This window comes from Dipteris shenzhenensis, chromosome 10 (genome assembly GCF_047967505.1).
Source record: "Dipteris shenzhenensis isolate YYH24624 ecotype China chromosome 10, Dip_SZ_1.0, whole genome shotgun sequence".
Classification (NCBI taxonomy): domain Eukaryota; kingdom Viridiplantae; phylum Streptophyta; class Polypodiopsida; order Gleicheniales; family Dipteridaceae; genus Dipteris; species Dipteris shenzhenensis.
The window spans coordinates 2939151-2964600 of record NC_141605.1 but is presented as its reverse complement, the minus strand read 5'-3'; the positions used below and the strand labels follow the sequence as shown (position 1 = coordinate 2964600).

General features: G+C 45.7%; 1 protein-coding gene across 1 annotated transcript in view; it reads left to right on the top strand.

The window, feature by feature from the left end:
• The window catches only part of LOC147897264 (UBX domain-containing protein), a 35445-nt gene that overhangs the window by 5363 nt on the left and 4632 nt on the right, over nt 1-25450 (top strand). The window contains exons 2-9 of the mRNA XM_087380670.1: nt 4087-4235; nt 4331-4414; nt 4502-4691; nt 4788-4865; nt 5004-5072; nt 5176-5319; nt 15030-15138; nt 15302-15597. Coding sequence (XP_087236796.1) covers nt 4087-4235; nt 4331-4414; nt 4502-4691; nt 4788-4865; nt 5004-5072; nt 5176-5319; nt 15030-15138; nt 15302-15597 — 1119 coding nt within the window. The remainder of the gene's footprint in view (nt 1-4086; nt 4236-4330; nt 4415-4501; nt 4692-4787; nt 4866-5003; nt 5073-5175; nt 5320-15029; nt 15139-15301; nt 15598-25450) is intronic.

The following is a 25450-nucleotide window of genomic DNA, read 5'->3' as shown; positions in this document are numbered from 1 at the left end:
CTCCTGGAAGAGCAGTGATAATGTCCTCGGATCTCATAGTAAACAGAACAGGTCCATAGGAAATGATCTCTCTCTCTTTCCCAGAGTGCATAGTCTGCAAATCTGCTACTCCCTAGGTGTACTTGTGGCTCTCCCTGTCTTGATCCTCAGATGATGGGATGAAACCCGCTTCTATCCAATGGCAATCCGGAGGGCATGTGAGACTTGCCTGTCCTGTAGATACTAGGTTGTGATGATCACTCCATCTTGCGACACTATGAGGAAATGGTCGCGATAGAACTGGGCCTTGGTGGGGAACTCCCCCCCCCCAAAAAAAAAGTCCATGGAGAAGGTCCAACCGTATAGTACTGTTGATCTCATCCTATGGGAATAGGGGATTAGGAGCATCCAAGCTGTACTGAAAGGGAGGGGGGACGATCCATTTGAATGCCGTGTCGGTCAAACCATATGGAAATGCGTGCATACTGGCCATGTGAGTCCCACTCTCAGCTAGTCGTAGATGACTCTAGTGCCACCCTTGGTAGCCTCCCCTAGGTAACGCCTAGACTCTGTGAAGGTAAGTAACCGTCTCGAAGATGGCATCAACCTCGAGTGGTGTCATTGCAAACTCTGCCTGTATGATCTGGTGGGTGATTGAAGGCTTTCTCCGAATCATCTTGGATCCCATAGTCACCTGCAGTCTCTCAAAACATCACCACTCGGTTGCTGTCAGGTTACACCCTCAGAATGGTGCTCTGTCCATGGCTGTTGGCCTCACCAATGTGTCAAATAGCCATCCCTTCGTCGGGGGGTCCTGAAAATGTGCATGAAAGTACTGCTGCTCTAGTCGAGCTAAAGCTTCCTGCCCTCGTGTAAGTCGTGCTTTGGCTGTGTATGTCATCGTGAAGACTAGCCCTGCAAAGACTGCCCATAAGTAGGTGTAGGACTATACGATCTCTAGCTCTTCTCGGTAGGTGAAGCTATGTCGATGAAGTGCTGACCGTGAGGTGTTAAGAATCATAACCTTAGTCTTCCCAAGGTTACTATATCATTTGCGTACAATAGTATCTGTATCATTAGATCGGCCAGCCATGATCCCTCACGTCCCAAGCAGTCAATGAATGTCGTGGTCTCATCAATACCCTATCGTGCTTGACCTAGCCTGACAGGCCTCCAGGGTCAGGTACTTGTTAGAGTTGAGGGCATCTCAGGTGTGTAGGCCTGAGGGTGCGAATATAGGTGCTCCTGCTGCTGCTCTGATGGCTGATCTGTTGAATGATGAATGAGGGCCTGGAGGCCCTCCTTTTATAGGCCCTTCAAGGAGCTGCAAAAACCGACCAGGCAGGCTGCCTATGGCTGACCCAAACAGGCCGACCAGGCCCTGCCCTGGTCTGCTATAAATGCCCCTTTGGGGCTCATTTTTCCAGGGCCTTTGGCCGACACTTCAGGGCAGGGGCACAGCCCCTATGCTGGCCGACTTGTACCGTGCCTCCCCACTGCCCTGTGGGGCTATAAAACCAGGGCATATGCCCTCTGAACCTTGAGGGGTCCAGTTCCCATAGTGCAGTCATGTTCTAGGCCTGGTAGGCTGTCTGTGACCAGCCCTACCAGCGTCCAAACAGTTGACTCTTGGTTGCTGGCTGCCCTCTCCATGCTGCGCTACATACAGGGCCTGCTCCAGGTCGCTTTCCTGCCCACACCTGCTGCCACGTGGCTCGCCGTACAAGCGCCTACCTCTCTCTCTTTGATTCTTGCCCACATGGCACCCATGCTCAGTCTCTCAAACCCTAGGTTCACCCGCCCCATACTCTCCTCATATGGGGGCGTACAGATGGGGAGGTGACCTTTCCAACACTTGTACCTCTCCATAAACATCACATTTGTCAATCTTGTTATGTATTGTTGCTGTAATTTCTTGTCCTATAGATTTGAGCTGAGTAGTGACAATTTCTTGTACCTTAGTCACAGCTGTGGTGCAGGAGCTGCAATACTACATTGCTGTAAAACTTCTTGGATTACCTCTTGTTTTCCATTGGTCTTTATTTCTGAAATTTCCCTCTCCAGAGAAGCAATTTGAAGCTTTGCATCTCTGAGTTCTTGTTGTAAGAAATAAATCTTCTCATGTGGGTCTCCTTGGCTTCGAAATCTGTGGTATGTTAAGGCATAAGGGGAGGGTGTTGAAGCCATATCAGCATAGGATGGCTTCTTGCTGGATGGAGTCGAGGGCAACAGCTTTGTCTTGGGGAACTCCATAAAAAATGACGTGCAAATCTGTCTTGCCCTTTGAATATATCTAACCCCTAGGGCGGGGCCAAGGGCTCAGCCTAGCCTGGGGTTAAGGAGCAAACGCTTGTACGGAGAAAGTACGGGAGATGTATGGTGCTGGCATGACGGGCTGTACGGAGAGGGATGGTGGACTGTACCGAGAGTACGGGAGGTGTACGGTGTCGGTATGACAGACTGTACGAAGAGGGTACGGAGGTACGGGCTGAGGCTGAGAGAAAGGGAAAGAAAGAAGAATGAAAGAAGTTTATTAAAGTTTGATAAAGACCGTTGGGCCTATGAGACTGATAGAAAAACCTGATACAATGAGCGAAAGTGTGGAGCTAGTAAGCGAGCATCCTAACCCATGCTAGAGAGAGAGAGAGAGAGAGAGAGAGAGAGAGAGAGCATATATTTTGCGGTCACTGCTAGGTGCTGATGATGTTGTGGGAATGTGATAATAGCTGGTCTCTGCTATTTTTGATGGAAGTTACGGTTTTTGACCTTGTGGATGACTATCTTTGTTCTTTTAAAGATGAGTTTGGGCATGCTTCTGGATTCATTTGGATATGTTAGAAAAGACCCAACAGAGGGTACACGCAGCGGAAGACTTATAGTAATGCCCAGGAGCTCACACAATGTGCGGTGTGGGTGTGAAATCACAAACTTCTTTACTTATGTGCATTCAATAGATGTGCAGACTCATCAATAGACAATGAACCAACCAGATAGAGAAACCACCAAAATATATATTTCCGTCCAAAACTATGGACACAATACAAGAGAGAGAGATCCAGAGTCCCACCAATGGTATGGTCCTCTGATCTTACCACAAGGTCCTTCTCCTATCAGCTGGCTATCTCTAGACTCGAGCCCGCGTGCTCCACCTGGAGCTTCTGTAGACTTTCCGTCCAGATCACAACACCTTGCTGCCCTGAGAGACAGCTAAGGTTCAGCCCTTGAGAGCTCAGTCTGCAGCACACCTTCTACTCTCCTTCACCTCCAAGATGAGGCCCAAGAAAAATGTCTTCTGGCTGCTCCTGTCTGCTGCCGGTTCTGCTGAACTGTTGGATGTTTGAATGAGGGCCAATGGCCTCTTTATATAGGCCCCAAGGGAGCTGGCAAAATACCGACCAGCCTGCAGCAGACTGGCCGACCAGACTGGCCGACCAGTCTGTGGCTGGTCCAGCCCTATAAGGGCACACAACCCAGGGCTTTTGGCCCAAACTTCCAGGGCCCTTTGGCCCTCCATTCAAGGCAAGGGTCCAGCCTATATAAGGCATGCCTACTGCCCACTGACAGCCACATTTCCTGCTCCACATCTGGGCCTGCACATCTTGCCATATCTGCGCCTCTGCCAGCTCCTCTTCCCAGCCATGGGTCCTGCGCCGTACTCCTGTACATCCTGCTGTCCTGACCCGCCTGTACCGCACCATCATCAGGGTCTGTTGCAGGCCCTTCACCTGCCCACTACCCTCGCCATGCTGACGCCATCTGCAGGTCCCAATCCTGTGAGGTGCTGCCCATGTGGCAGCCCCCTCTCTTTCTTCTCTCTTGGGCACATCCTGCCCTAGGTCTCCCTCCCCCACGCACTCCTCATTTGGGGGCTTACAGATGGGGAGGTGACCTTTCCAACAGGATATATATTATTGCCATTTAGGAGGAATAGGTGGAATATTGGTTGTGTTGTTTTCTTATGGGCATATTATATTGCTCTATCACTTTGAATGCCAGAATGAATTACTCACAAGTCTGTATGTTTAATCAAGTAGGATGGAGATTGTGATCAGTCAATTGCATTACCTTTGTGTTTGTATCTTTTCCTTGCTTGGCTATTCTAAACAGGCAACAAACTGGCAACTTGAGGAAGCCATACAACTGTTTTATGCTGGAGATGATGGTGGAAACAGTGTCATTCAAGGCCATGTACCCGCCGGAGAGGTAGCATGGGAGGAATTTGCAGCATCCTCAGAACCACGGCCCCTTACATCCAGGTTTCATGTTTGGAAGTGGCAATTGCCTGAAATGTTTGACACCTTCATCACAATTCAGGCCTGACTTATGATTTTTTCTGGATATGGTGGTGTAGTGTTACTGAGCAAGGTGATGACTACGTCAGGCCACCTTTGCCAGTGAAGCGGGAGGCATTATATGAAGATATATTTCAGTACCAGTATGTCTCCTTGTTATTGCTTTCTTATTTGTTTTGTTAATTTCTTTTGATACTTAAGTGGCAGCATGGTTGATGCTGATTTTGCAGAGCACAACGCCTGGCACAGACTTCAAATCAGCCTACTTCTGTAGATGCCTTCCGTAATTTTCAAGAGGAGGCGGGGTTTCGTGCTCATGCAGAAGCCAATGGTGCAACAAGCATTGAAGCAAACAGAGATTCTTTGGCCGCTCTATATAGGCCCCCCTTTGCACTTATGTTTCAAGGCTCTTTTGAGCAGGTACTATGTCTGTAGAGCGAGTGCTGAGATTTCTTTGCAAGCTGAAACTATATAAATCACAAATATGGATCAGTACTCACACCATTCTTTTGACAGGCCAAAGTAGAGGCTGCGAAACAAGGAAAATGGCTCCTAATAAACTTGCAGTCGACGAAGGAGTTTTCAAGCTACATAGTGAGTGAAAGTTATTCTTCTGGCAGTGTACAGGAATACTATTAGCTTAATGCATGCCAGCAGATTATTGGCCTTATTCTTGCTATTCATTCAACCCCAAGGCCTGAATGAATTTAGCGCATTTATCTTTTTTTGCAGTTGAATCGAGACACATGGGCCCATGAAACTGTGAAGGATATGATTCACACCACTTTTGTTTTCTGGCAGGTTGGCGCTTTATTGTTTCCTATTGCAAAATATTTATTCGTGTAAATTGGAGCCAAGCTGTATTATCACACTTGTCCTTTTACATATATATCGTTCATTACAGGTATATGATGACACAGAAGAAGGAAGAAAAGTTTGCACCTATTACAAGTTGACAAATATGCCAACAACTATGGTGCTTGATCCTTTGACTGGACAGAGGATGCGAGCCTGGGAAGGCATGATTGGTGCAGAGCGCCTTTTGGAGGTACAATAACATGCATGAAAGTCTTGCAGGATTGAGCACAGTATACACCAGTGTTATGGTCAATTTAGATGAGCCAGTGCAGAACAAACCATGTACTATTGAGGACATGCTCTGCAGCCTTGCTCAATAACAAACAATGGTACTTAGATTGCGGACCAATGTGAGTGGGCTGTAGCTGAATTAGGAAGAAGGGGTATTGCCTTACTGAAGGGGATCTCCCTCTTTAGGCGTACACTTTCTCAAACAAGTGAAAGCACATCCCTGCATGGGCTTGTTCAGCATTAGGCGCACAATTTCTTAAACAGTGCGTTGCACTTTCAAGGGTACTAGCTTTTGTCATAGGAGGCATGGTACAGATCCCTTTCAAAGCAGAAGGGAGTAAATGCTTGGGTGTTCACCTTGCTTGATATGGTTTGTCACTTCTTTGCCAAGTCCTTTATTTGTTGTTGTACAACTATTATAGCACATTGGTTGTAGATACCGTGCACAACTAATTGTGATGTAAAAATAGTTTTACCACCTTGTGGCAAGATTACTAATGTTATTTCGTCTTCTAATTGATGCTGAATTTGAGACTTCTTGTGCTTGGGGCGGTGAGTTCCAACAGGAATGTAACAGTGCGACCCTAGACATGCATATATACATGTGTGTGTGTGTATATACACGTGCTTCGTGCTCGTTAGATAGATTCCTTTGTCTACTTGTCTTATATTGAAATCTTCTGATGTTTGTAGTGGCATGTTCCCTCTTTGGGAACTGCTTCTTGTAATATAAGCGAACATGGATTTTACCCCCCCCCCCCCCCTCCAAAAAAGTGCGTGTACACGTACAACACACGCGCACAAAACACACATGCGTGTATACACACACACCCCTCTGTGTGTGTGCGTGCGCGCGTGTGTAAATATTCTAGTCTTACAAATGTATGTTTATTCTACTGTTACAAGCGAACTGTTACAAGTGCGCACACACACATGCATCTACACGCACATGCACATGCACATTGTTAGAATTCTGGTCGCCTCCTGTCTGTACTATAGGGAGTGAGGACTGGTATGAGGGACACACACACACACACACATTCACATTGTTAGAATTCTGATCGTCTCCTGTCTGTACTATAGGGAGTGAGTACTGTTATGTGGGTGTGCCCGCCCAAGATAGTTGTAGCTTTCTCCTCCTTTCTCTCTGAATTTCTGCTGTTAGTTGGGGGACTGTGCCAGGGCAAGTTGCCAGGGATGTAGGCTGGGTGAAAGGCTGCATGAAGGCCCCAGTTAAGGGCCTGGTTAGGGGCTGGTAAGGGCCACACATGGCCAGGTACATCAGGACTGGTTGGAGCCAGTCAGGCCAGCCAACCACCAGCTCTTTGGGTCGGGTTGAACCGACCAGCCAATCATGGACCAGTTGGGTCAAGTCGGCCTGACTAGAGCAGACGGACCAGTAGGGTTTCCCCCCTATACATAGGGCACATTTGGCCCTTTGTATTGTGTCTTTCAAGGGTGCAGTTCTGCCTTTGGTTGTATCTTCCAGTGCGGCAGAGTTTTGCACACATCTCTTGCATACTCTTGCGCAGGACTTCCTCTTATTGCATTTCTGCTCTTTCTCTCCTCTTCGAATATTTCTGCTGCACCTTTGAGACACACACCACACACACACTTTTTTTTGTGTGATGAAAACACACACACACACACACACACACACACACACACACACACACACACGTACGTAGATGTTTGTATGTATGTAGACCACTGCCATGAGCTGAGTTTTGACGATGTCTCAGAGTTAATTTCCACACATTTTTTTTTGGCGAAATCCATTTGTCATTTCCCAAAGAATCATTTCCCAAAGAAAGGGACAATCAGCTACAAACATCAGAAGATGCCATTATATGAACAGTCAGAAATTTCTACCAAAGGAAGCAATGGGGAAACGAGCTTGTAGCCGCTGCTGTAGTAAAAGCAGGAAATCATGAGACTCTGGGCAGTGCCAAAACAGATGAGCATAGACTCCTTTATAGACATACTTCGTCGACAAGTGGCAGGAGCAACGTGACGACGAGCTAAGATTTCTTTGCGGCAGGGGGCGTGGTCTCCTTGATCTCTGTATCCGGCGGACCATGTCGATAGTGACACCTCTGATTGGGCGACCCCCCCTGTGAAGGTCAGAACCTCCATCTTGCGTGCCCAAGTCCGTCTTTGCATCGTGTGTGGCTCCTGCATCTTTGGCTGCGTCTCTTCTTGTCATCGTCTCATCCCACTGACCCACTCAGCCCTCATATCCTCTATCTCCTCCTCCTCTACTTTGCTATGTCTAGGGGCAGAACAAATGTGTAAGAATCTATGACATGTCGCTGGGATCAATCTAGCTCAGTCTCGTGTGTCACTGTCTCCTCTTGCTCTGATATGATGCAACAAGGTCTCTCTATACCGTTGCATCTCCATCAGATAGAGACCACTGCAAACATGGTCGTGGCAGTGAATTAGCCGGGAGAGAGGCCCAAACCCGTGTCCCTTTTGAAATAAGCAATGAAATTATCTCCGGATTTCATAATATACAGGGCAAGTACATAGAAAGTGCTCCTCTGTCTCCACCTCCTCCAATGTGCATAGTCTACAGATCCGTTGCTCTCTGGGTGTACCTGTGGCTGTCCTTGCCTCAAGCCTCGGCTGATGGGATGAGACCTGCATCTGTCCGATGCACAGTCACAAGAAACGTTTCGCTTGTTTTGTCGTTTCGGGGTTTCGACGCGTTTCGTATCGTTTCGTTTCGACTTTTCAGACGAAACGTATAGGTTTCAAAATGATACTTCATATATACAAGGATAGAGGCAAACAAGATATGTTATATTCAAGTTTAGAGTGAACAAAGACAAATACATTATACAATTGACAAGTCAATACACCTAGCCTCTGGTAATTCAAAACATGTCACAAACACATTATTTTAGCATCCTATGTCAAGTTTAGCTTTAGAAATTAGACCATAATCCATTTAATATTTATGGAGTCAAAACTTAAAAGCATATGGACATTGGATTCTAGGATCTAGATATATGAACATCATTGACCCATTGAAGCTTGAATCTAGATTCTAGATATATGACTCAATTCCAAAATGTCAGGCAGAAATAAGTTCCAAAAATAGATATATGAAATAATAAGTTCCCAAAGTGGCAAGTCGTAAGCTCAAAGTTTTCAAAAATGAAAATGAGTAGCATGAGTCACGAGTAATAACAAGTCAACTACTCATGCTCACTATTCTCTCTATCACTATCACTATCTACATTTGAATCTGTAGATTCTTCGCCGTGGGAACTCTCTCTTGTGCCTCTACCCTTGCTGCCATCTCCTCAAAGGAATCACTAGAATGACCACTAGTAGCAAGGGTACGACCACGACCTCGCCTTCGTGTATAACATTGTGGTGAAGATGAAGGGCCAGTGTCTGCAATCAAGGGTGTTGCACTAGTAGATGCTTGTGCAATAACCCTTGATTGCGCACTTGTCACACGTCGAAAGCGTGCCTCATCCTCTCGAAGAAAATCATAAGCTATATCCTCATCACTACGCCTTTGGATGAATGATGTATCAATAGTCTCCCCTCGAGCCATGCCTTCCTCAAGCTTCTTTAAAACTTATGGATTGAGCTCTTTGATCTTCCAATTGAGCACATCGATTCCTTCAATATTGTCAGTGTCTTTGAACTGCTCCAAGAGATGGAGGTTGGCATTTACATAGACCAACCTATCAAGTTGAGATGTGCTCAACCTGTAACATGATAATCACATAAAACATAAATATTTCTAGATAAAACAAGATTAAAAATGCATCTAGATTCTAGATTTTAAATAGTTGTGATTCATAAATTGGATAAGACTGAAGACTCAAGAGAATTGAAAATGCATCCAAGCAATAAGTTGGATTACCTATTTCTCTTCTTAGTTGAATGTATGCGCATATGTTCCATATGCGCTCAGCAGCTCCACTAGTGTAGTCCTGCGATAATACTCGAAGAGCTAATCTTTGTAAAGGGGGAGTAAGCCGTCCATTATCTCCCACCATGAAACGGCAAGTCTTCTTTGCTCTAGACTCAAAGCCACATCTCGCCTGAACTAGCTACGGTCATGAACATAGAGCACTGACTCCCTCTCAATCCTATAAGATGCAAGCATAAGCTCTTAGCTAATTGATCACATAGTATACTAAGACCAAGAATTTCAATCAAGATGCTTCGGAGTAAGTACTCACATTCCTGGCTCTTCGGAGGGCAAAACTCTATCCACATAGGATGTCCACCCAGCCATAAGAACAATGCCTGACTAGTGGCTTTCCTCCTTGTATAATGGATGCAACATATAGGAAATAATATGAATTGGTTTTTAAAACCAATTCCATCTTTTTGTCCATATCTGACGATTTAACCTTCACCTCCGGAGTACCGACAGAAACTCAGTACGAAGACTTTGTATAAATGGATGCTCAAGTATGTGTGAGAGCATACTTTTATACTATGGTCTACACCCACTGTTGGGCACTGATGATGTCAGTGGGGATGTCATAGTAGCTAGTCCCTGTTGGTATTGCAATAATTCTTTCTATCTTAAATGGTGCGTTGTCCTATTAGCTAGATTTAGATTTAGATGCTTGTTTGGGAGAGACTAAAATGAAATCGTTTAGACTTCACAAGCAGTTGTAGCTTGAATGAAGAGATTTGGAGTACTTTTTGATTAGCCTTCTCCTTTCATCAGTGGATGTGACACTTTACAGCCAGGCTGTTGGATGCCTCATATACTTGTGCAATATCAGGCCTGATATTTAGTATGCAGTATCTCAGGTGAGCAGATATATGCACAGCCCAAAGACAACACATTGGCAGGCTGTAAAACACATTTTCAGATATTTGCAAGGCACAAAGTCTTTTGGCTTGATGTTCCCCAGGGGGGGTGACTTGCAGATGCATGCTTACAGTGATTCAGATTGGGCTAGAGACTATGATACCAGGCAGTCCACTAGTGGTAATTGTTTCTTTTTGGGCGATGCTTGCATTTCTTGGCTGAACAAGAAGTAATCTACAATGGCTACTTCCTTATGTGAAGATGAGTACATGACAGCTTTCACAGCGATAGTTGAGTGTGTTTGGCTGCGACGTTTGTTTGCTGATCTTTGCCTCATATTGGAGGGTCCCTCTCCTATTCTCACTGATAGTCAGAGTGCTATTGCAGTGTGTTTCATGCTCGCACGAAGCACATTGAGGTTCATTATCATTATGTCAGAGAGAAGTTGCATGCAGGGGAGATCAGTATGATCTATGTGTCAACACATGACAATGTTGCAGACATCTTCACCAAAGCACTTCCACGTGAGAAGTTTGAGGCATTTCGCAGTGCCCTAAACTTATCTCCTTTTGGTGATTGATCACTACCTTGTACACCACATTGGCACTGCAGGGAGGTGCTAGAATTACTATTATATTCTAGGCAGTGGCCAATGTAATGTAATAAGTGTGTTAGGGGCACTTTTCCCTCTTAGAGGTTTTTTCCCCTAACCACGGTCTAATCTCTAACTACGGTTAGTGATTAGATAGGGTTTTGTCACTTAGACAAAACCCTTATCTCTTTCTTTGTACTTCACTCCAGTCACTTCAGTTCAGTACACTTTGGGAGTAAACTATGTTCAGCTCACTCTCCATCTTGCTCACTCTTGCTCTCTTGCATTTTCTCACACTGCTGCGGGGCTGCTGTCACAAGAGCACGATAGAACTTTTGGTATGCTGGACATCGAGCTATGTTGAATGCAAGGTTGCATTGATAGAAGAAACGATGCTTAGCTATTTGAGCCTTTTGCTTCAACTTTGGAGCAAAACTAGCATCAAGCGTGATTTGGCGTCTTGGAAGCTCTCTTCCTTTCTTGTTGTTGCAGCCTTGGCATGAATTTGTTAGGATGTTGCGATCCTCTCATGGCCCATACCAACACTAACAAAGCTTGATGAATGTGGAGAAGGCACCGGAACTTCATTTATATTCACATTGGGTAAAGACTCAATAATGTTAGAAGACTCCGGGGTGGTAAGAACTTGGGGAGAAGGCCCAATATTGCTTTGAGAGAGTTGCAGTGAGGTTCGTGTTGAAGTAGAGGCCTCTCTTTTCAGCCTCTCGATTTCAGTGTCCTCTTGTACCTTTGCATCAATCACCTCATGAGGCAAAGGTAAATGGAGCAATGACCGGACCTCTTCAAACTTTGATGGCAATCCACCATGCGCTAAAATTACACCTTCCGGAACATGAGTGCAGCCATGTGTTCCTTGAGCTCTCTCCCATATGTAGTGTGCCTTCACCCGGCTTGATGCTCTTAGAATCATTTCCCCACAATACTTGCAAACAACACATTTCGTGCCCGAAGTGCCATACTTGCTGATGAGAATTGGATCTCCCCAAACATCACGATGATTGGCAGATTTGCGGGGAGGCATGATGGACAAGGCCCTCAAATTTTGGAGAAAAGAAAATTGGGGCAAATTGAACTGTTGCTCCCTTGATCCCAAATTGGGGCAGAAAACAAAGGCAGCTAGCTGCAAAGGGGACGGTGGGCAGGATCGTCAATGGTAGGCTGCAGCAGCAAAAACGGGTGGGCAAGCAACGTGCAATACTTGGTCATCGATGCTGGTTGGCAAGAGAAATGTAGAATCTAGATGTATGCAGGCTTGCAGGCTGGAGCGTTGTCCTAGCGTGACTGTAGCAAGGGATTGCAAGAAGGCAACGTGGAACGATGGCTTGGAAGAAGGCAGCGTGGTACGGGCCATGGGCTGCGTAGAAGCGTACCGGCAACGAGATGGAGAGGCTAGATCCAACGCGGGTGGAGGTGAAATGAACACGGGTGTAGGCGACTGAGGCGGAGAGTGTTTTGGAAGGTCAATGGGTCAAAAAACAGCCAAAATCGATTTTCATGCATTTGGGCGAAACAACGTTTCCTTGGGAGTGTTTCGTAATGTTTTGAAACGTTTCGTCGCGAAACGTTTCGTTTTGTTTCGAGGGGACGAAATGCGTTTTCATGTGACACTGGTCCGATGGCGATCCTTAGAGCGTGTGAGACTCGTCTGTCCTCCAAGTATTGGGATATGATAATCACTCCATCCACAGATACTCTCAGGAGTGATCACGGTAGAATCAGATCTGGTTGGAGTAGGTCCAACCATCTTGTGGGATCAAATGATCAGGGGCATCTAAGCTGTACTAAAAGGGGGGGAGACGGTCCATTTTACGAAACCATTTTGATATGCGTGCATACCAAGCCATGCTAACCCCACTCTTAGCTAGTCGTATAGATGACTCTAGTGCCAATCTTGGTAATTTCTGTCTAGGTAAGGCCCAGACCGTGTGGAGATAGTGGCCGTTTGGAAGATGGCATCAAACTGGAGTGGTTTCATGCCAAACTCTGCCTATATGATCTAGTGGGGGATTGAGGGCTTGCTCCGAATTATCATAGATTCCATAGTCACTTGGAATCTCTTGAGGTGCGGCCACTCAGTCTCACTGATAGATCGCCATCCTTCTGCCTATATGGCTGTTGGTCTCACTAATATGTCGAATAGCCATGCCTTTGTCAGGAGGTCGTGGAAATGTGCCTGAAAGCATAGTCGCTCCTTGCCCTCGTGTAAGTCGTGCCTTGGCTGCATGGGTCATCGTGAAGACTGGACTTGCAAAGACTGCCCCTAGGTAATTGTACAATCTCCACGGCTCCCCTCGGTAAGTGAAGCTGTGTCAGTGACGTGCTCCCTGTGAGGTGTTGAAGATCATAGCCTTGGTCTTGCCAAGGTTGACTGTTAGGTCTCTCTTTACAAAATGCCTCTAGGGCATCTAGGTGCTTGTGTGGGCTTGCTGCTGAGTAAGATAGGAGAACTTTGTCAGTATTTGTATCATCAGATCATCTAACAATGATCCCTCGCATCCTAGACGGTCAATGCAGGTTCCCAGAGCGTGTACTGTCCCTTTGACTGATTCACATAAGCTCATCACCCCCTAGATCATGTCTCTTGGGATCTACATTCTTGAAGTTGCGTGATCATATGAAATCATGGGATTGTGTCAAAGGCTTTTCGAAAGTCTACAAAACATGCATGGGATCTCGATCTCACCTCCTCGATGAGATTGTCCGCAAGGTGAAGATGTGATTAAGGATGGAATGATGTCTCCGAAACCTAGCCTACCCCAATGCGCACTTCCCATGTGCTTTCGTGTAGGAGCTGATCTCTCTCTATAGTACCGACCTATAAATCTTGGCGTGTATGACCAATCATGAGAGTGCGGTAGTTCCTAGTATCCATGTGGTCTCTTGCTTTGTGTATTGGCACAATGGTGTGGTGGTACTCCAAGCAGGGAGAAAAACCGTGGCACATAGCATGATTGAACATCTGTGCTAGGATTGGGGCTAGGACCTCCTGTCCATGTGCGAAGTGCTCGGTGCGTAGCCCCTCATGGTCCTCGGCCCTTAGATTGTGGAGCCAGCGTTATGCGGAGGGCAGACATATCAAGACATCTACACAAGGCCTCACGGGCCTATGAGACAAAGTATACACCAAAAAAGTTGCAATTACTTCTAGATAGGTAGAGAGTCAGGGGAGCGCTCAAGGCAACTCAGCTCACGATTATTTAGATGCATAGCTGAATACTAGTACTATCCTAAAAATGGCCTGAATAACATCAATTTAAGAGAGAGAGAGAGAGAGAGAGAGAGAGAGAGAGAGAGAGAGAGAAGGTTGACCTTCAAATCATGAGACTCACAAAAAAACTATAGCGCATCAAGGTGTCTTTGGAGCTCCTCTGGTGAGGAAGACAAAAGTGCCATGTCATTTGCATACAGCAATATCCGGATCAGCGTGCTAGCAAGAGAGCGTCCATCCCCCTCGTGTCTGCATCACTATCTCGAGCTCGTTAATGTAGAGGCCAGATAGGGTAGGTGATAAAGGACACCCTTGTTTGACCCCAATAGTGCTCATGATCTTGTCTGTCCATCCACCCAGATCTTGCCCGGACTCTGCCTGAGACTCTCTTGTAAAGTGCCATGACAGCCCAAATGATCCCCTGGTCATAACCCAAATCCTGTAGGCGCCATAGGAGGCGTGTTCTCGGACCATATCAAATGCTTTGCAGAAATCTAGAGAGAGAGAGAGAGAGAGAGAGAGAGAGAGAGAGAGAGGATTCTACCTGTCATCTTTTTAATTTCACAGAGCCAGGATTCTACCTGTCATCTTTTTAATTTCACAAGGCCAGGATGTTATGCCATCTGGCAATTTCATGGAAGCATTATCACCTCTCACGAATTTTCTGATTTTACGATTTGAAAGAGCATATGAATGTAGGAATAATATGGGGCTCCCCTTGCTACACGCAGTAATGGCTTCAAATATTGATCCTGCCAGCAGCGCTGAAACACCCAACTTGTACCAAATGTTGAGTTCCTAGCAAAAGGGCCAGGGGACTCTTTTGAAAGCTCACCTATGCTTTTGAATTCTCACTCAGTGTACTCTTGGTAGACAAACATGGAATAGTTTATTTTGTGGGGATGATGCTTCTTAAAACTGACTATATTCGGCCTATTGTAGCTTGGCAGTTGTTATTTGATATTAAGTTAGCAATTTCTCCCTTTGACTATGATTAGTTCACATTTTAGACAGTGCAACCGATCCTACTTTTTTTTTTGGGAAAACGGACAGGACCTTGTACCATACATGGATAAAGGGCCTATGGAACAAAAGCAACTCGGTTTTCCTCCACCAAAGAGACCAAGAGAATCCAGCTATATATCAGCTGATGTGCCGAAAGGTAGACACATTTGTAATTGCAAAGTGTAGTTAGTGTTATAAAAAATATTCCCACAACATAGTCAATCCTGATGTTTGGGTGTTTTTTTTCCATCTTTGGCTGACCTAAGAGGAGTGAACATTTAATGTGAAGTTGACATGTGCTTTTTTGTTGGTGAATTTAGTTCGATCAGATTGGGAAGAAGATGAGGAACTTCGACAGGCCTTGGCTGCATCTTTAGAGGACACAAAAGAACCAACCCAAGTAGTGGGTCAATCACATTCATCAGAGAAGACAAGCGTGGAACATTTGAGAGATGGTCAAATTCTGCCAGAAGAAACTGTTGCTCATGTACAACGGAATTACCCACCCTTGCCAGAAGAGCCAATGTATACAGATGCAACAGTCTGTAGAGTGGCTGTTCGATTTCCAGATGGTAAAAGAGGCCAACGAAGGTTTCTACGTTCTGATCCTATTCAGGTATCTTTCCAAAGCTTCTCCATGTCTCTCTGAGCTCGAACGACTCTCTGCATTGCCTATGTCAGACTGGTTATTTGCTTTTATTTCTTTGATTATAAACACTGGTTGGATCTGTTCACTTCAAACCTGTTTGACTTCGGCCCTATGTACACTGAACACCATTGTTATCGATTTGATTGGTTTATGTGCTGTATAGACCAGGCCTTCTCTTCTTTCTGTGAGACATTTTAATGCAATAAATGACACACTCAAAACCTTTCTGATTAAGTAAAAATTGTAATTTGTAGCTCATGTTGACTTAGTAGGTGATATCATGCCAAACATGTCTTATTCAAGGGGTGCCCTGATAGGTCTCTGTAATGCCTTAGTGCAATACAAAATGGGTTTTAGTTTCACTTTAAAAAGTTGCACATCAACTTTTATTTATTGTGTTCAGTGTTCTTTCTACCTTTTTGGACATTCAGAATTTGCACAATTTAGTGGATACTTGCAGCTTAAAGAGCTGTACAGGTTATTTTGATTGCTTCATTGCTTTCGATTGCGGAAATGTGCATCTAAATAATAGCTTTTAGTGATCTTTCAAGTTCTTTAAGCACTAGTCAGTCCCCTAGCATCTGTGTTCATGTGCATGCTTTGTTCTGCACTCGGTACAGGAGTGCTTTAGTTGACAGTTGGAAGTCTCTTAAATTCTTTTCTTTTCCTATGAATCACTTTTTTAACTGCTGCGTACGTGTGCCTTTGTGTGGGTGGGAGTGGGTTTTTGAGGGGTGAAAAGGGCTATGGGGGGTGTGTGTGTATGGGAATCTGCGCTTTTTTGGGGGTGGGGGTTTCATCTGTGGGTGTGTGGGTTTGTGAGGTGGTATTACCAGGGAATGCACCTAGTAATGAACCCTCGTCCCCTAGGCGATCTGTGAAGGATGTGATCTCATCGATGTAGAGTCCAAAGAGAGTCAGTGAGAGAGGACAGCCCTCCTTCACTCCAATTGTGCGCTGATACATTTCCCCGACGAGGGCTCTACCTGATTGAGATGTGGAGACACAGAGATTCCCTTGTACGGCAAGCCAGAGATCTCAGCTACAGTTGATGCCTCAGGACATTGAGCTAGATCGAGCGCAGACACGTGTCACTGATTTTTACGCATCCGAGCTAGCACTAGATGAGATCGAGGGGGAGGAGCTCAAGGAGACGAGCACTGTGGATTAGTAGTGAGACCCGTCACCAGAATGTGGTTGGACGAGAGATGCGGAGACCACACACGGCACGTGGGGCGACCAGAGCACGCACGATTGAGGTCCAGCCTATCTCAGCCCTCCTCAGAGGGGACCAGCAGAGACGAGGCATTCTAGTATCCCCATGCTACCCCGTCCTTCCCTTCCAAAGCAAGACGAGCCTTCCTCACACAGGATGGATGAGATCATCAGATCATTACGAGGAGGAGACCCGACCATCAGATGGGGACTTCTTTCAGAGGGGAAGCCACCCATTTTCATTACTGATCTGGGAGTATGGCACACTTATGCATGCTCCTTATACAATGTCCCAAGGCAAACATCGCCAGACATGTCTTCTATGCCCAGGCCCACTACCTGCCATCTGTTTACTACGCAAGATGTACGGGCTGCACTACACTAGCTCCACAATCGGAAAGCACATGATCATGAGGGCCTATAGACATAGCATTTTGCACATGGGCACGAGGTTTTAGCCCCGATTCTTGCAGAGATGTTCAACCATGTAGTTTGTCACGGCTTCCCACCAACATGGAGCACTACCACTATCGTACTGATACACAAAGCAGGAGACCTCATGGACACTGGGAACTATCGCACCCTCATGATTGGCCACACATTGGCCAAGATCTATGGATCAGTACTAGAGAGGGAGATCATTAGTCATACAGAGGGAGATCAGTAGTCATACAGAGGCACTGGGGTAGCGAGCACTAGGGCAGGCAGGATTCAGGAGGCAGCACTCTACTCTAGACCACATTTTCACTTTTAGGGCTGTCATTGAGGAGGCGAGGTCCAGACATTAGAAAGTCTACACATGTTTTGTAGACTTTCGAAAGGCCTTCAACACTGTCCCACGATCCCATATGATCAGGAGACTACAGAGGAGATGCAGATTCCAGAGACGATCTGGGGTGTGATGAGCCTATATGAGTCAATTAGAGGTAGGATTCGTGCTTCAAGCGGGCTATCGGATTGGGTCGAGACGTGTGAGTGGTCCGAAGCCGAGCCCCTCCTGAAAGAGATAGTGGTATCGCCCTCGGATCTCATAGTAGGCCGGACAGACACATAGAAAATGCTCCACCTCCCCCATTGTGCATAGTCTACAGACCCGCTGCTCTCAAGGCATGCCGGTCGCTCTCCCTGCCTCAATCCTTAATTGGTGGGACGAGACTCGTATCTGTCCGATAGCACCGCAAGGCATGTGAGACTCTCCTATCCTCGAGGTACTGGGTCCTGATGATGAGACCATGCTCCGATATCGGGTCATGATAGAACTGGGTCTTGGTGGGGAACTTTTAATCCCCCCCCAAGCTCGAGATGTGTGGAGTTGGAGAAGGTCTAACCGTATGATACGGTTAATCTCATCATGTGGAATGAGCTCCGGTGGTGCATCCATGCTTTACTGAAAGGGGGGGAGCCTATCCATCTGGATACCGTGGCTATCAAACCATGTGGACACCCGCGCATACCATGCTGTATCAAAACCTCTCTCTGCCAGTCGTCGGGATGACTCCAGTGCTAGTCTCGGTAGTCTCCACTAAGGTAGGGCCCAAACTCTGTGGAGAAAAGTCACGGTCTAGAAGAGGGCGTCCACCTGGAGAGGTGTCATGGCAAACTCTGCCTGTATGATCTGATGGGGAACTGAAGGCTTACTCCGAATCATCCTAGATCCCACGATTACATGTAGCCTCTCAAATCCCTTTCAATCAGTAGCTGAAAGGTCACTCCCCCAAAAAGCTGCTGCATACATGGCAATCGGTCTCACGAGAGTGTCAAAAAGCCAGCCCTTCGTCGGTGGGGGGGAGAGAGAGAGAGAGAGAGAGCTACTACATCTCCAAGGTGAGAGGGAGTGCATAGGGCATCTCCTAGAGAGTGCATAAAGAAACTCTCATAGTTATTATAGATCAGACCTATGTTCTATACTATCATATTGTGACCTTCATTACATCAGTTTAAGACTGAGAGTCTTTGGGCTTGATTTGAAATCTCGAATATATACTCATCCTTCATAGTAGACTGCCCATTTTCATGCTTTCCAGGCTTCTTTTACTTTATTGAGTTCAATGGATCATTGCTTGAGCTGAGACCGGTCTCCTTTCCAATGGGAGCCCCACCATTAGCACGTTGATGCTCTTTGCACGGATGCCTTGCTACAACATCTTGATTTCTCCAAGCCTTCTCGGTTAGTATTGATGCTTCCGATACCGGGTCAGGTGCGGTCTTGATACAACAAGATCTTCACAGAAATTGGCGCCCTCTTCTTTATGCCAGTAAGGCGCTATCTAACACTCAATCTCACTACTCTCCCATTGAACTAGATTTTTTGGGCATGGGTTGGGTTGCACAAAAGTTCCATCGATAGTTACATGGCTCTAAATTTTTCTTTCAAATGGATCATGCTGCTCTTGTTCATTTGCTCACCAAAAAACATCTGCATGTCACTTGGCCCATTGGGTGCTCCTCCTCCAGGACTACGATTTCATTGTCAATTATCGCCTTGATACCATCGCCGCCGATGCTCTCTCCCGAGTCTACTACCAATCAGTTTAGGTCCACTAGTTCCTGTCTCTACCCGTCGCACATCGCACTCCTCTGCCTGTGCCTCACCCCAGTGCATCTCCCCCCTCCTTCGCTGATCTTCCTACCCTTCAGGTTGTTGATCCCATTATTCCTATTCTGGCGGCTTGGGTGGCTACTTTTTCCATCTATCATCTGACTCTTGAGAGCCCCTGACTTCTGCATCTTGACACCGAGATCTAACTCTCAACTTCCAACTTCCCTTCTCATTGGTATTCGTGAGGGTTTCGCCTTCATGGCACTTCAAAATTCAAAGGTCAGTCCTCATCAAGGTTTAGGATCAACACTGTATGGTGGAGAGTGGAGAATAGAATGTAGGTCATCTTCTCCCGGTCGTATTGATGCCCTTTGGGCCCTGGTATGTGCCATGTAGCTTTAGTTATTGACACTTAGGTCACCTAGTACTTTTAGTGTCTTATGACACCTAGTACTAGTGGTAGCACTAGGACACTAGGTCCTAGGGTTCTCTTTTATAGTACTTTGTACTTTCATTTTCATTCTTCTAGTTGATGTAACGGCCTCTACTTCTTGCTCCACTCTTGTGCATCCTTTTGCTTCCGTGAGCCTACAGTGGTATCAGAGCACTTTCTTCCCGGACCTGCTCCCTACTCCTAGCTTCTTGCTTCCAGCTCAAGCTCCCGCACTTCAGCTCCATCGTCAAGCTCAGCTACCGGATGTCCCGCACAGCTCCAACGCGACCTCGCGACCTGCTGGCCGTATGATTCCGTACAGGCCGTACGGTTGCCCGTACGGTGTGTCAGGCCGTCCGTACAGCTGCACGGAGTTTTCATACTGCGCGTCAGGAAAAGCTGTCCACACAGTACCATACGGATGCCTGTACAGACCATACAGCGCATCAGAAATCTGTCCGTAAAGCGCATCAGAAATCAGTCCCTATAGTTCGTACAGCGTGTCAGATTTGAGCGTACAGTTCCGTCCATACTGTTTTGTACTTGCAGGATTCATTTGCAGGCTCAGCTGTGCATTTTCAGCCATTGTTTGGCTTCGATTTTGGGAGTAGACATTGCAGTAAATGTGCAATTTTTGGTGACATTTGGGGCTTTTGCATTCGGGCTACGATTTTCCAGGTAGATTGCAGATTTGCAGACAATTTGGGGCTTTCCTGAATTTGCCCCATTTTTGGCTCAGTTTTGCTCTACAAATTGGGGCTTTGGGTCTATTGCAGGCAGATTGCACAATACTTTCAGATTTGCAGTGATTTTGGCAAGAAATTGCAGGCCATTTGATCACATTTGCAAATTACAGCTTATTTTGGGGCTTTTCCAGATTTGGACAGCGAGTCCTATTTTTGCAGTTGCAAGCCTTGAGGCTATCTTTTGGGTCACTTTGTCAGTGCTTTTTGACTCGTCCCATTTGCAATGGCTGGCAACAATCATGATTTATTTGGCATTCTTTGTGAAGATGATAAGTTGGATGGCACCAACTATCCGATGTGGTCTTATCTCATGAAACATATTCTTGTTGCAAGGCATTTTTGGAACATTGTTTCTGGGGTTGATATGAGGCTAGCCAATGCTATAGTGCCTGCCCCTACTGTTGGTCCCTCTGTAGAGGGTACTCCTCTTGATGCTTTATCCTCTAGCACCCTTGTTGCTGCTCTTCCAACTCAGGAACAAACAAGATGGGATGCAAGAGATGCAAATGCACATTCGCGTATTGCTTTATCATGCAAGAGAATCATTATTCCACACATCCGGTCATGCAGGACAGCAAAGGATGCTTGGGACAAATTGGCTTCTCTTTATCAGATTCGCAATGAGGCACGTGTTGCATATTTACAAAGGCAATTGTAGGAAGTCAGCATGAATGAAGGTGACTCTATGGATGCATACTTGACCAAGGTCAAGGACCTCATGGAACAACTTGCCAATATTGATGAGGTGGTGCCAAATTCTCAGCTTGTCAGTACCACATTGAATGGGCTGCCAGATACATATCAAGGGTTTGCTACAACCCTTCGACTAGTGGCCATGGGTAATCTAGACCACTACTCCTTTGATCAGCTAGTCACTTTACTTTTGCAGGAAGAGCAAAGTCGTGCTAATAGGCAAGCTACTATTCCTGATCATGCATTTGCTTCACATTAGACAGGAAAAGTCAAGGCTTCCAAGCCTATGGGCAAGCCTAAATATGCGCCTAACAGTGGCAATTCCTCCAATGCATCTCAAAATACAGTAGATAAGTCAAAGAAGAAAAGATGTAACTATTGTCGCAAGCCAGGGCATGAAATTTCAGAATGCAGGAAGCACATTTCTTCGGAGAAAAAGAAAGTAGGATTGACAGTCAATGCCTCACATGCAATTGAATCCCATGAGCCAGCAGATGCCTCACATGCACATGCTCTCCAGGATGATTGGGCATGGGCTGTCCATTGCTCCTTTGATCCCTCTAAAGTTGATGCATTCTTTACTGCTAATGATGCTCAGCCTTGGTATTTTGATAGTGGTGCCTCCAAGCACGTCACTTATTGCAGACAGTTGTTTCATTCCTTAGCTAATGCACCTCGAAGGGGGACTGTCACATGTGCTAATAATGCTTCCTATGCTGTAAAAGGAATTGGAGATGTGCAGCTCACATCCATTTCAAGCCATCCTGTCACTTTGACAAATGTTCTTTTTGTGCTTGGAATTGAAGTCAACTTGATTTCAATTTCAGCAATTGCCACTTCAGGTTTCAGAGTGATTTTTGATGGATACAGATGCCTTGTATATGATCTTCGTGATGACAATGCCATAGTTTTCACTGGCACCTTGAAAAAGGGACTTTATCACCTTGATGATCACTCAACTGCACTCTCTATTGAAGCATTTGCTATTTCAGATTCGGAGCTCACATCCATTTCAAGCCATCCTGTCACTTTGACAAATGTTCTTTTTGTGCCTGGAATTGAAGTCAACTTGATTTCAATTTCAGCAATTGCCGCTTCAGGTTTCAAAGTGATATTTGATGGATACAGATGCTTTGTACATGATCTTCTGGCATAGTTCTCACTGGCACTTTGCAAAAGGGGCTTTATCACCTTGATCATCACTTAGCTGCACTTTCTATTGAAGCATTTGCTATTTCAGATTCACAGCTTGCTGAAATTCATCTTTGGCATGAGAGAATGGGTCATCTCAATGATAGAGCTCTTGCCAAGTTACATTCACAGGGCATGGCAAATGATGTACCTCAAACTCACACAGTTTCCAAACATGTGTGTGAGGGTTGTCTTTTGGGTAAGATGCATCGGTTTCCTTTTCAAAAGAATTGTCCAAAACTCTCACAAAGGAAATTGCAGCTAGTGCACAATGATGTCTGTGGCCCAATGAGGACAAATGCCATTTGGGGGTATAAATATTTCATGACTCTAATTGATGACTTCACAAGATATTGCTGGGTATATGCTTTAAAATCCAAATCTGAAGTGTTCTCATGCTTTTAGAGGTGGCTGAATATGGTTGAGAATGAATCAGGATGCAAGCTTGTCACCCTCAACACAGATAGGGGGGTAGAGTATGTCAAAGGGGTATGATGCATTTTTGTCTTCACGGGGCATTGTTCACTCATGCACTACTCCTTACACTCCTCAGCATAATCCTGTTCCTAAAAGGAAGAACAGGTCCACTATGGAGATGGCCAGATGCATGCTTAAGGCCAAGTCCTTGCCCAATAAATTTTGGCTTGATGCAGTGATGTGTGCCAACTATGTGCTGATTAGATCACCTACAAGGGCATTGAGGACTGTTACACCTTATGAAGCATGGAAAGGAAGGAAGCCTTCACATGAGAGTTTTTGGGTCTCTTGCATATGTTCATGTACCATCTTAGCTGAGACATAAGCTTGATGATAAGGCAATCAAATGCATATTTATTGGTTACAGCTAGGAGAGCAAAGGGTATCGGTTGTACCAACCAAATACTGGAAAGATTATTGTCAGTAGAGATGTAATCTTTGCTGAACATTCGGCTTCTCCTCTTGTGGACTGCAAAGCTAAGCCAGAAGTTGACATGCTTGATGCCTTTGACTCTTGGTTACCTCTGCTTCCCTCAGAGGGGGATTTTGACCAGCAACATGAGCCTCTTGCAGGCCCTCCAACAAGCAATGATCAGCCAGCATCCCATGCTGATTTGCAGGTTCCTCTACAGCACAAAATGATCCCACTATTCATGATGCAGTGATTGAAGAAAGAGCTGTCAATAGACAACAAAGGCAAGTTCCCAGATGGCTTCTTGACACACTGAGGGACAACAAACAAGATCAACCTCTTGCTGCCCGGACAAGATCAGGGTATAGACAGATGCATGGTCACTTTCTTGAGTTTGCACTCCTTGCTACAGCTTGCAATGAAGAGCCTTTGTGCCATAAAGATGCTTTTGACAGCAAAGAGTGGATGGATGCAATGAGAGCTGAGCTACAATCTATTGCCAAAAATGACACATGGGAATTAGTAGATCTCCCTCCTGGCAAGCATGCCATTGGTACTCGGCGGGTCTACAAATTAAAAAGGAAATCTGACGGCAGCATAGATCAACACAAAGCTCGTCTTGTTGCAAAAGGGTATGCCCAACAACAAAGCATTGACTTTGAGGAGACCTTTGCTCCCACCTCCAAGATTACTACTATTAGATGTGTCATTGCCATTGCAGCCCATCACCATTGGCAAGTGCACTAGCTTGACATCAAGACTACCTTTCTTCATGGGGATTTGCAGGAAGAAGTTTATGTGACACTACCTCTTGGCTTTGAGGTTGTTGGCTCTGAAAACAAGGTATGCCGGCTAAGAAAAGCCCTTTATGGTTTGAAGTAGGCACCCCGGGCATGGTATGCTAAAATTCATGCACACTTACTGTCCCTTGGTTTTCAAAATAGCCCCACAGAGCCCACTCTTTATGTCCGTGGGAGTGGATCTGATTTTTTAGTGCTGATTTTATATGTGGATGACATGCTGATCATGGGCCCTGATATTCAGCATATTGCAGCCTTCAAGGCTGATTTGCAGCAAGCTTTTGAAATGTCAGACATGGGACAGCTGCATTATTATTTGGGCATTCAGTTTGCTCATGTTGAGGGGGGTATCATGATGTCACAGTCCAAGTATATTGGACAGCTCCTTGATCGTTTTCAATTTGAGGATTGCAAGCCAATCTCTACTCCAGTGGACCTTGGCTTCAAATTTTCAGCTCATGATGGGAGCCCACCATGTCTTTACCAGCAGGCTATTGGATGTCTCATTTACTTATGCCACACCAGACCTGACTTACAGTATGCAGTATCCCAGCTCAGCAGGTTCATGCACATGCCCAGTTCACAGCATTGGCAAGTAGTGAAGAGAGTCTTTACATATCTCAGAGGCACTCAGGATTTAGCCCTCTTCTATGGTGATGAGGGTTCACTTACCATGCATGTTTACACGGATAGTGACTAGGTAGGTTGTTCCGACACCAGAGTGTCACTCATGGCAACTGTTTTTTGCTTGGCAGTTCGTGTATCTCTTGGCTCAGCAAGAAGCAACCAACAATTGCCACATCCAGCTGTGAGGCTGAGTACAGGGCAGCCTTCACTGCTATAGTAGAGTGTGTTTGGCTTCGGCAGTTACTTACAGATCTTGGTATTCGCCAGACATCCTCCACTATGGTCTATACTGACAGCTAGAGTGCTTTGGCCATTGCACGTAATCTAGTGTTTCATGTGCGTACCAAGCACATTGAAGTTTACTATCATTATGTTCGAGAATGGTTGTCAGCAGGAGACATAGAGTTGTCCTACCTACCCATAGAGGACAACATAGCATATATGTTTACAAAGGCACTTCCTTGTCCTAAGTTCGAAGTCTTGCGACAATCTTTACACTTGGTTTCCTTTGTTACATGATCTGGCATACCTTGTCTATATCCTTTTGGATGAACATGTGCCCCCATAACCAGAAAATACCATGTATTCTGAGATGTTCAGAATACTTCAGCCCATACCATGGAGGGAGGTTTGTAGGCCATCTTCTCCCGGTCGTATTGATGCCCTCTGGGCCCTGGTATGTACCAT